The sequence below is a fragment of the Dipodomys merriami genome, unplaced genomic scaffold (genome assembly GCF_024711535.1).
Source record: "Dipodomys merriami isolate MVZ:Mamm:240054 unplaced genomic scaffold, mDipMer1.0.p SCAF_27, whole genome shotgun sequence".
Classification (NCBI taxonomy): Eukaryota; Metazoa; Chordata; class Mammalia; order Rodentia; family Heteromyidae; genus Dipodomys; species Dipodomys merriami.
In genome coordinates this window covers 16398545-16410573 of record NW_027204159.1, presented here as the reverse complement: position 1 = coordinate 16410573, position 12029 = coordinate 16398545, and the positions used below count along the sequence as shown (strand labels likewise).

The following is a 12029-nucleotide window of genomic DNA, read 5'->3' as shown; positions in this document are numbered from 1 at the left end:
CTGAGAAATAGGACCCAGGGCCTCGAGCATGCAAGGCAAGTGATCTACCACTGAGCCACCTTCCCAGACCCGACGACAGGAAATTCTTAACAAGGTACTTCATCTCTAACAAAGCCACAGCCATAGGCTTGTCTCAGGTTTAGGTTTTCTGATCTTCCCCTCTATTCTGTAGCTATCTGGTGGTAAATGTTTCATTGTAGATTGTGCATTTTGAGAGTAAGTACTATAAAACTTCAAAGAAGCTAGTACCAGAGTTCTCTGGCTTACATCCCCCTCCCAGTCATCATGGCTCCAAGTTAGGAAACCAAGTCAGAAGCAACTTGGGAAGATGGATTTATTTCTCTGTTAAAAAATAAATAAATAAAATGAGTAGACTCGCATGAATTCCTTTTCTTTCCTTACTCTCTCCCTTAAAAAGCAACTCAAATGAGAATCCTTAAGCCAGACAGGCAGATAGCAGGTCACCTGGACCTGCCCTGGAAGGAAAGATGCTCAATTCACAAAAGGTCACAAAGAGCAGCTGGTCCTTGTGAGCTAGTGTGGCTTAGGCAGGCCTGGGCTGCCCTAGGGGATGATCCATCTTCATGGTGGGGCAGAAGTTCCCAGGCTCTCTCTGGAGCTCTCACAGTTCAGTCTTGACCTTGTGCATTAAATCCTTCTGGTCAATCTTGTCCAGGTCCTGGTACCAGCGATTGTAAGCCAGCAGGGCCACGTTTTTGGCTGCTACAGCCATCACCTCCACAGAGCTGGCTGCCCACTCCAGGGCATTGAGATAGAAAAGTTGGTCATGGAGCGCAAACTTCGGGAAGCTGCTGCGAGAGCCATAGAGGGGGTGGGCTTGCCACTCGGCTGTCTGGACTGAGTAATAGGAACGAAAGAGGGTCTTTAGCTGGGTCCGAAAGAGGGGCTCAGGGGACTGGACTCGCCAGACGGCGGCCTCTTGTGGCTGCTTCCGCCGGAAGTTGGCTGAGATGTTGACAGGACAGATGTTGTCCAGAGTGCAGAAGAAATTGGGGAAATCTGTGGTAAGGATATTGGCGAAGGGGAAAAGCTTAGGGTCAGGGAAACCGAAGTAGGAAGAGTTGAGATAGCCATGGACCAGGGAGACGACGGAGGACTGGAAAGAACCCTGGGCGTCATCAATGGGCGGGCTGAAGCCTTCAAAGGTGAAGTTGCTGCTGCTGTTGTCCAGGTGCAGGGGCGTGGCGATGACTACAATGTCATAGAAGTTGGAGCCGTTGCCCATCTCACTCTCATACCGCACTTGGTACAGGGCTTTCCCCTCTGGAAAGAGAGAGCAGAAAAGTCAACTTGTCCCTTGGCTTCTACCTGTTGACTTCCTCCCTGGGACCCAACCAGGATGCAGCTAGATGTCCAGATGGCAGTCCCTGTCTCCATATTGGTGTGGCTACAGGGCAAGCACTGGACTAGGTATCAGGAGGTGCAAGCTCTTCTGTTTCTGCTGCTGATTGGTTGGAGGAGCATGGACGAAGCTCTTAATCATTGGTCAAAGGATCTGAATTTATGGAAGACTTAGTTCCGCGTTGACCACTGAATCGGGCCTGCAGTGCCCTCTAGTGTCAACAGGGCTTCACACGGTTGTTTCAAAATACTGTAGCAGAGCATGGATCAGGGTAGAGGCGGGGAAGAGGCTGTAAGGAGGTCTGACTATGAACGACATGGCCACCCTTGTGGCCCTGTCCACTCACCAGTGCTATGCAAGGCCACAGAGGTCACCGTGGCATGAATCACGTTGGCTTTGGTGAGCTTCAGCAAACCGGAACACACCAGCTTGTTGCCCCCTTCTACTGACCACAAGCTGCCTTGGGCCCCAGCTAGTGACATGGCTCCTGGGAAAAGCAAGAAGGTGGCTGGTGGGTTATCAAACCAGCAGGAAGTGTGGCTGGAGAGCCCAGCACTGTTCTCCCCAGGCCCTGGCAGGGAGGGCAAGAGGGACACCGAGCACACAGATAAATACAACTGAGGCCACCATGCTATGAGTGGCCAAGCCCATGCTCCCTTAAAGAGCCGGGTGTATGATTCTGTTTACAGGATGTCCCAGAATGAGCATGTCCACAAGCACAGACATCCAGGACTGGGAGCAGTGGGGAGGTGACCACTAGAGGATAGGGGTTTCTTTTAGGAGTGTTGAAAATGTCCCCCAAGTTACAGTAGTAGCATAAGTGAATATATTAAAAAACACAAAACCTTGGGCTTTATTTTTTTGTGTTGTTCTTAGGACTTGAGCTCAGGGCCTAGGCACTGTTTCTTAGCTTTTTCACTCAGCTTTTTCCACAGCTTCACTTTCATCTTTTTGGTCCTCAATCAAAGATAGGAATCTCACGTGCTTCTTTTGCCTGGGCTGGCTTTCAACTGTGATCCTCAGCTCTAAGCCTCTTGAGTAGCTAGGATTGCAGGAGTGCGCCACCAGTGATCAGTCTGAACTGTGCTCTTTAAATGGGAGAATGCTATGCTGTGTGGATTTTATTTCAGCGCACGCGTGCTATGAAGGATATACATGAGATGCTGGAAAAGCAAGCAGGGTAGCCACAAGGTGGGGATGCCGAGGCAGGCTCTGAAGGCCTGGAAGGAACGAGAGGAGAGTATCTGAAGCACACAGGAGGTGCCGGTCAATGCACACCCTCTCAGTTGTTAAGTAATAATACACCAAATGGTGCGAGCACCTTTTGAGATGTATCAGTGGACTCAAGTGTGAGTCACACCCTTGGGAAGGCTGCGTGCTCTGCTGCTGAGGCTGGTGTGAGCAGAGGTGGGCTCCACACAAGCCCACCCACTCCAGTCACGAGCTAGGAAGACAAGGGGAGACACAGATGAACATCCGGAAATTCAGGCGCTACACACTGCCAACTTGGGCCGATGCCAGAATAAAAAGAATGGGAGTGACTAAGTGCTAAGTAATGTCATAAGCTGGACAGATGTGTTATTATGGCGACCTCAGCTCATTCTGGGAGCTCAGGCAGAGGGAGAGCAGGCAGGCAGGGGGAGGGCTGCATGCTCACCGGCAAAGGCGGGCATTGCTGCTGACTGGCCATAGCTGGCCCGCAGGACTGCCGAGACGACGTCATCGATAAAGCGCTGGGTAACACCCACTTGGAGCAGGGACTCAGCCACGGAGCGCTGGGTCATGTTGATGAAGGCAGACTCTCCTAGTGAATACAGTAGCTCCTCCACCCCTGAGAAGGCATAGCCGTGGGCCTGGTACTTGTAGATCCTAGGAGATACAGGGAGCCGCACTCCTGTGAACAAAAGCTTTTGGGCAGGCCACCAGTCATGGGGTCCTACTGGGACCTCTTGTACATGTAGGGTACGAGAGAGGCTGCTCTGGGGGTGGTGGTGGGCCTGTTCCCACATGGACAGCACTGGAATGGGAGCAGACACTTCAGTACCCCCAAAGACCTAGCTTTCCATCAGGGCTCTGCCAACAGCCAATTGCATCACCTGCGTTGGTAAATGAGTGGCCCTGAGTGGCTTGGGGCCTACAGATGGGTTTTGATTGGCTCGATAAACAGGTGGCAAATTGAGAAGACAGGAGGCCCCAAAATAGACCTGGGTTGCCAGTGTGCAGCCTGAACCGTGGCAGGGGTAGCTACATGTGGGCATCCTCACAAGGTTGCCTCTCTCTTGCTCTTGCTCTTTGGGTCAGCCTACTTCCCCCAGTTCCCTGTTCTTTTGCACTCAGCCATTTCATTTACTCACAGCTTGCTTCTGCCCACAGGTGCCGGAGGGTGTGACTTATGCTTTCCTCTGCTTAGCGAAGGGAAAGACGGAAGGCCCTGCCCCACACAAGGCTGCTCCTCAGGGTGGGGGCTTCTTCTAAGCCTGCACTGAATCATGCACTTTCTTGTTTTCTTTTTCTTTCCTATGCTGGTCTTGGGGCTTGAACTCAGGGCCAGAGTACTGAGCTTTTTTTTTTTTTTCTTTCTCAAGACTAGCACTCTATCACTAGAGCCACAGTTCCATCTCTGGCTTTTTGGTAGTTAACTGGAGATAAGTATGTCATGGACTTTCCTTTCCAGGCTGGATTGAACTGTGATTCTCAGATCTCAGGCACCTGAGCAGCTAGCATTACAGGTGTGAGCCACCAATGCCCAGCTTTAAAACAAAAATATTTATTTCCACTTAGTAGTTGTACAAAGAGGTTTCAATTTCAGATGTCAGGTTATAAAGACTATGCATCTGGCTCTTCTGTTTTAAAGAGAACCAAGTTCCTTCCCAAACTCCTGCTCCCACCCTCCCAGGCAGGTCCTACCTCATGAACTTCTCCATGACCTCCTCCACCCACATCTGCAGCCTCAGGAAGCTGATGCCGTAGTGCCACCAGAGGCGGAAGAGGTTCAGCAGGTACCAGTCCGTCTCCTCCAGCACAAAATGCTCCCCACCAAAGATGGCGCTCCTGCCCACCACTTCCCGCCGCTGCCTCAGCCCTGCGGAGAACAGTACTCCTCAGCTCCCTTCAGAGCCCTCTCAAGAGGACTCACAGCAGCTTCAAATCAGGATCCTCCTGATGAAACTCAGGCTCCAAGATCAGAGGAAAACAATCATAGCCCATTCTAGCTGTCCAGCACGCCACAGTTTACAGAGCACTGGACTTGTAAGCAGGTATTGGCAGTGATCTATTCACCCTCCCCTCTCTGCATGGAATAATTGCACAGTGGACTTGAGATCACTCTACATCTAGCTACAACGGACCTTCCCATTCTGGCAGCTGAACAGACTATAAAGGATGGGTAGAAAAGACATACGGCAATTACCAACAATGCTGGAACAAATAAGGTTGGACGTATTCCCTTTGTGCACCTGCAAAACCATCTGCAGGTTCACTTCTGGGAAGTGGAATCTCTGCAGCTAGCAACAAGTGTGTGGTTTTGACAGATGCTGCTGGGTTTACATCACAGCTCTCTCCGTAGCTGTGTGGTTTTACCTGAGCTTGCTTTCTTAGGGGAGGATCTAGGTGTGATCTCACCTAGGAGGTTACCAGGTACTTTGTAGGCACCAGCATAGGGATATTGGTAATGTTCACAATGATTAAGAGACAGCCAATTGAAAGGGAAAGAAACTAGCCTGGGAGTCAAAACCTGAGTTCTAATCCCGGCTCTGCAACTAACTCACTGTGCAACCTCAGGCAAGTTCCTTCCCCTCTCTGGTCTCAGCTGCTCCATCTGTAAAATGAGATTGATCTATATGACCATAGAGCCTTGAAGATCAGGGCAATGTGGTGGCTGCTGCCAGCACTAGGGCACTGGGCACTGGAGCCCCAGGAACACACTCACCCAGCAGCTTGACGAAGTCCTGCATGTGCAGACTCAGCGAGTGGAAGGAGGCCGCTCCACTCTCGTAGTGCTGCTTGTTGACTGAGATGGTGGCCAGGCGGCCGCCCACAGCCCCCTTCTCATACACATCAATCTGCACCCGGGGTCCAAAATGCTGCTGGAGGAAATGGGCTACGGCAGAGCCCCCGATCCCGGCCCCAACCACAGCTGTGAGCAGGCCCGGGAGGCAGGGGACAGCAGAGGAGTTAGAATCTGCCAGTTGCCTTCACAGGCTTATGACATTTCAAAGAGAATTGAATTTCACAGGAGAACTGTAGCTAATAAGCAAAGACAAACCTGAAAACTGCCACCTACATTCACCCTCAGTTTATAAAAGAAAGGATCCTTTGGTAGCAAGAAGAGCAGGAAAGAATCTCAAAACCCAAGAGATCATTTAAAGAGAATGCATTCAGTTTTACACAGAATTCTATAGCTTGTAGGCCAGATACAAATTGGTGCTTGTTTTGGCAAACCATGTTTTTATTTTTGTTGCATTGGGTCTGAACTCAGGGCTCGAGCTTGTTAGGCAGGTGCTCTATCATTTGAATCAGTCCTCAGCCTCAAGTTTATTTTTTTTGTTGGTTGTGGGGCTTGAACTCAAGGCCTGGGTGCTGTCCCTGAGCTCTTTTGCTCAAGGCTAGGGCTCTACCATTTTGAGCCACAGCTCCACTTCCGGTTTTTGAGTGGTTAATTGGAGGTAACAGTCTCACAGAAACTTTTCTGCATGGGCTGGCTTTGAACCGTGATCCTCAGATTTCAACCTCCTGAGTAGCTAGGATTATAGGCCTGAGCCACCGGTGCCCCGCCAGGCTTAAGTTTTAGAATATTCTTTTTTGTTTTGGTTGTGGGACTTAAACTCTGGGCCTGGGAGCTGTTCCTCAGCTCTTCAGCTCAAGGCTAGCGCTCTACCACTTAAGACACAGCACCATTTCCAAGGCTTAAATTTTATAGGCACTTTTTTTTTTTTTTTTTTTTTTTTGAGACAACCTTGCAATTTTGTCCAGGCGAGTTTGGAACTCCTGAGCTCAAGCAATCCTCTTGTATCAGCTTCCCATAACTACATCTGGCAATAAAGTTTTATTAAAACACAACCAACTTTTCTTTCTTATAGTCTATAGTATCTTTTATGTTAGGCTGAGTTGACTGCAAAAGAGAACAAAATAAACTATTCACTCTCTGACCTTTTACAGAAAAAGTCTGCCAAACTCTAGTCTAAGTCCAACCTACCACCTGACACTTAAGTCATTTTTATGTGTTTGTCAAGACTAAAATGTACCCTGAGATGGGCTGCTTGTGGCCCTATAGGGTGCCTGATTTCAGTTTGGACTCATGTGACAACTTCTGCTTAAGGTCTTCTGTGTTACTTTTCGTGCAACTCTTCCCGCCTTCCTGTTCCTTACACATTTGGTTCATTTGCAGACAGTATTCCATCCAAATCACTGATAAAAACAGCTCCTGACAGAGCTCTGAGAGGCAATGAGATGAACCACTGTCTAGACAAGACAGCTACTAATCACAAAATACTTCTGAGAAGAGTACACCAGCTACAAAGCTACTGGACTGAATTTCACCATGCCCATGATTTTGTCTTCCATGCATAGGAAACACTGCCTTCCTGCCATCTGACAGCCTCACAATCCTACCCATAGAAAATGAGAGAAATTTCATACTGTCTATCTTTCCTGGATCCACACTGGACCTAGAGCACCAGATACTGTTAAGAAGTGGCAGACACACCAGGTGTCAGGGGCTCACACCTGTAATCCTAGCTACTCAGGAGGCTGAGATCTGAGGATGGGTATGAAGCCAGTCCAGCCAGGCAGAAAATTCTGTGACTACTGTCTCTAATTAACCACTAAAAAGCCAGAAGTGAAAAAGCCTTGGGTGAAAAATCTCAGGGATAGAGTCCATATCCTGAGTTCAAGTCTCAGTACCAGAGCGCACGCAAAGTATATTTGCTCGTGTGCATGCGTGCACACATGTAGCAGACTATCTTGTGAGAATCAAGGCTCATCCTAAGTGGCCTCCTTGCTTCCTTCCCATACTCCAGCTCCTCATCTGGCCAGCTGTCTTTCTGTGTGGCACCTGCCTACCTTCTTTCTCATTGAACCTTGGCCTGAACCGCTCCTCTGGTCAGGGACATTCTCTGTGACCCTCTTGGACTTTCACCATCACCTTTAGGGCCAGCAAGGTGTTCCTTGCATATTCATTCAAGCAGCACACTGTGCTTACACCTGGTCTACCCACTGTTAGGTCAAATGATCTGTTTAAGGACTGGGGGAGGAGGGGTTCCCATGTTCTCAGATGCTGGCAGGCAATGGAGTCCAGACTATTTGCTGCATGTTGAAAGAACCACCATCCTTCTTCCTCAGGATTTACAGAGCCACTTGAAGAGTACCTTCTTTCTCAATCACTCTGCTCTTTACTATATTAGCAAAGACAGTCCCATTTTTCTCCAGAGGAATTGGCATCTTAAGGGGCCTAGAAATCACCCCAGGGATACAGGGAAGCCATTGTCATGGTGACCAGCTCATTGAACACTGACACCCACCCTATTTTAGGGTGGATAACAGAGTGTACAAGTTCTCAAAGATGAACCAAACAGGAGCTTCTATCTGCAGGAGCTCAGGCAGTCAAGTGGGCCCATACACAAATCAGATTCATACACAGTCAGCTAGCTATGACAATGTGACAAACTAGGTCAATAGGGTTTCAGGGAATCCTGAGGAGGAAGGAATGGATTCTGCCAGAGGGTGGGTACACAGCTTCCTAGAGGAAATAACATTTGATCAGGACCAAGAGGACAATCAGCTGTGCCAATGAGAGGAGCCACCCACTCAGCAGAGCGCACAGTAGGAACACAGGGTAGATAACTGCACAGGTGGGCTTAAAGTGTTCTTAAGGACACTCTGAGGCATTCAGATTGCAGATGAGGAGTCCAGAGATTTTGTCAGCCTAACAGGAAGCTTCTCATTATGCTCTGGGTAGAGCCCAAATACCAAGAGTGGACAGCATCTCCTGCCAGAGGGCTAAAAACAAAAGAATCAGGGAGGTTTAAGGGCAACTCGGCCTTGCATGATGGACTAGACAAGACAGCAAAGGGGGTGAGGCCAGCTGGAGAAAGGCAGGCACCAAGCACCGCATGTCAATTCAGTTCTGTTGTTGGAGGCCCTGACTCTTCTCCAAAGATCAGTGGGCAATATCCTGCCCATTCCCAGGACAGCTCTCTCTATGCTCCTTGCCACAGCCTGTCTAATTCACCCTCATCCTTTCAAAATCCACCATCTCTTTCCCCTCCAGCTCTCAGGATTCTCCTACGAACTCTCAGTCTCTCAAGATGATTTCCTGCACAGTTCAATCTGCCTTAATCCTCTACAGTCTGGTGTAATTTTCTAACACAATAAATGTTAGCATTGCATTTGCCTTGACAAGTCTGTAGTGCTCCCAAGAGACATCTCAAAGCATTCCTGCTCTCTGAACTGCAAAGGGGATAGGTAGGTAGAGTTGGGACTTTGTCCTCCCACATTAGGAACCCAGCATCTCTGCTTGTGGGAATCTTATGTGCAAGTGACTTGAAAAATTTCAAGTTAAAGCTGGGTGCTGGTGGCTCATGCCTGTAATCCTAGCTACTCAGAAAGCTGAGATACAAAGATCATAGTTCAAAGCCAGCCTGGGCAGAAAAGTCTGTGAGACTCTTCAATTAACCAGGGAAAAGCTGAAAGTGTGTGTGTGTGGGGGGGGGGGGGAGAAGGGGCTTGTAGCTCAAGTGGTAGAGCACCAGACTTGAGTGAGAAAGCTAAGGAACAGAGTCCAGGCTGAGTTCAAGCCCACTCCCCAGCCCTCCCCCCTCCCCCCCAAAAAAGGAAAAAATTCTAAGTTAAAATGATAATTATTAAAAGGAGGAAAAAAATAACTAAGAACAAACATGATTATCGTCAATGACGGGCACAATGATGTCTTGGTGCCTGCAATTTATTTTGAAGTGCATTAGAATGTTAGACGAACTCATGGGTGACTAGCAGGCGGTGGGTGGGTTTGTAACAAAGCAAGTAGAATAGCAGTGAATGGCAGAGTGTAGGTGGCTGGCATATAAATGATCATTGTAAAATTCTTTCAATTTTGCTGTACGTTTGAAAATTTTTCACAAGAAAATATGCGGGAAACAAGGCAAGAAAGAAAAGGGGCGCATGTTGAGAGTTCTCCACTCTTGTCACCCAACAAATCCATATCTCTAGCAGACCTACTGCTCAGCCTCGATGCAACTGTCTATCTACACTGCAAGTGCTGGCCAGGACGTTAGCTCCAAACCCCAAGCGGCGCCCTAGCCCGGGTGCCCGGCACTTCTCAGCGCTCAGAGCAGTCTTCTCTTGTGAGGTCCTTGCACCAGGCAGGAATTACAAGCACTACACAGCAGCAGCCCACAGCGAACGCAGCACCGTCCACCTGTCCTGTCATCGGGCCGCCCAGAAACGGCCCCGTCCGAGCATTGGCTCCGGGACCTTCCGGCAGCCCGTCCCCAGGCCTCGGTGGTCCCAGGGGGCTCTCCGCAGGCCCGTGCCCCCTCCACCAGCACCGGCCCTCGCGGTCCCGCCCCAGCCCCTGGCCTGTCCTGCACCCCGCTGCTCTCCTCACCCTGGTCCTCCCCGGCCCCCCGCCGGGCGCTACGGGCTGCGCGTACCCCCCCCCCGCCCCCCCCCGTCTCCAGCGCCCTTCCCGCACCGATTTTGCCGGGTGGGGCGTCTCCGCCCTCCGCGGCGGCGAAGAGCGTGGCCAGTGCAGCGAGGAGGAGCCGGGCAGCGCGAGCCATGGCGGGCGGCGGCCGGAGCAGCACGCGGCGGGGGGGGAGCGGCGCCCTCGGGTTGGCGCTCCACTCCCTGTCCCGCCCTGGCGCCCCGGCCATCCGGTCTCCCAGCCTCTCATTGGCCGAGCAGCCGTCTCTCTCTACTACAAAGCCCTGATTAGCTACGCCTCTCTCCGAGACGACCCTATCGCCGGCAGCATCCTCATCCCGCCTCCCAGATGCGGGCTTGTCATTGGCTGGCCTATTCTGCTCCCGTGCAGGTGTGCGCTTGGGGCCTCAGCATCAGCACCCCTGCCCGGCTGCGGGGGGGGGGGGGGGGGGGGAGTCCTTATGTCCAAACTCGCCTTACTAGCTGTCCAGTTTATTGTTTCCACTGTCATAAGACCGACAGAATAACCTCGCTCTACTTTTTAAGAGCGTCGTGACAATCTTGTGAAAGACGTGAAACAGAATCTGCCAGTGCTGTAGGTAATAATAGTAATAATAAAAAAGCTTGCAGCTTCTCCATACCTTCTTCTAACCTCCCACACACACACCTTTTCTCTTCAAGAAAAGAGGTAAGCAACCATTTCCATCAGATTTCCTCTAGTAAAGCATAGTTTGGGCTGAGTTTCAGATTAGAGAAGGAAAAATCTGTATTCAGCCAGATTATGCTAAGAAACTGAAGGGGTCCAGAGAATGGTTAGGAGCTTGTAGATGGGGTTATAAATGAGCTGAGTTTTAATAGGCCTGAACTGGATATATTACATACGTAGATGAATAAGCATACACTTCTCAATCTTTTTGAAAAGCTTTGGCAGTGTCAAAATACAAAATTTCTTAAATTAATTTGCAAACTCAAGATAGCCCCTTAAATTTTATTCACAAATTACGTTTATCCTTATTACATTTATCCTTACATTTAACATTTGACCAGTATTACAACCCCCAACACATTCGAGTGTTTCATATTTCTGTAGCCCCTTAATTTTTTTTTTTGTCCACCATGGGGCTTGAACTCTGGGTCTGGGCACTGTCCCTCAGCTCTTCAGCTCAAGGTGAGCGCTCTACCGCTTGAGCCACAGCTCCAGTTATGGTTTTCTAGTGGTTTATTGGAGATAAGAGCCTTACCGACTTTCCTGCCTGGGCTGGCTTTGAACCGCGATCCTCAGATCTCAGCCTCCTGAGTAGCTAGGATTACAGGCGTGAGCCACTGAGGCCTGGCTCTTAAAACATTTTATTATTATTTTTTGGATCCGGTCGTGGGGCCTGAACTCTGGGCCTGGGTGCTGTCCCTCAGCTCTTCAGCTCAAGGCTAGCACTCTATGACTTGAGCCACAGCACCACTTCCAGCTTTTTTCTTATGTGGTGCTGAGGAATCGAACCCAGGGCCTCGAGCATGCAAAGCAAGTGCTCTACCACTGAGCAACCTTCCCAGCCCTCTTAAAACATTTTAAATCGTATTAATTTTGCAATTCATCTTCCTTATGGGCTCTTTATAATACTTGGTATCAGTCCATGACAATGTGTGAACTCACTTAAGTCAAGTTCAAAGAATGGGCATTTAAGTGTGTGAGTGACAAGAGATTGAAAAGGTTGAGATATATATAATATAGTGCCAGTCCTGGGACTTGACCTCAGGGCCTAGGTACTGTTCCTGAGCTTTTTTGCTCAAGGCTGGCACTCTACCTGGCATTATTTAGTTCAAATAAGAGCTCATGCACAACACTCAGGTGTCACAGACCACGTCAGTGTCTTTGTACATGATAGTTAAGTTCCAATGGTGAGCATCTCAATATAGAAAGTGAAGCTTCCAGCTTAGATTTGGCACTTCCACTGTGTCATATTGGTCAGACCACCACAAAGCACCAAGGAGATTCAAGAATGGAGTGGATAAAATCTGAAGCTGGGAAAAACAC

The 12029-nt window shown here is 49.5% G+C and overlaps 1 protein-coding gene across 1 annotated transcript; it reads right to left on the bottom strand.

The window, feature by feature from the left end:
- Positions 1–317: 317 nt before the first annotated feature.
- On the bottom strand, positions 318–10137 carry Pcyox1l (prenylcysteine oxidase 1 like). Its single transcript, XM_070036364.1, has 6 exons — positions 10050–10137; positions 5292–5498; positions 4271–4445; positions 3021–3232; positions 1710–1850; positions 318–1284 (listed from the first exon to the last, which is right to left on the bottom strand). Exons 1-6 carry the CDS (start codon positions 10135–10137, stop codon positions 623–625), a joined length of 1485 nt encoding a protein of 494 aa, XP_069892465.1. The 3' UTR covers positions 318–622.
- Between the last annotated feature and the right edge of the window lie 1892 nt (positions 10138–12029).

Coding starts and splice junctions, on each gene's coding strand:
- Pcyox1l (XM_070036364.1), bottom strand. CDS start 10,137: ATGGCTCGCGCTGCCCGGCTCCTCCTCGCTGCACTGGCCACGCTCTTC. Junction 1,851..3,020: donor AGCAATGCCCGCCTTTGCCG/GTGAGCATGCAG, acceptor TGCTTTTCCCAG/GAGCCATGTCACTAGCTGGG. Junction 1,285..1,709: donor TGTGGCCTTGCATAGCACTG/GTGAGTGGACAG, acceptor CTCTCTTTCCAG/AGGGGAAAGCCCTGTACCAA.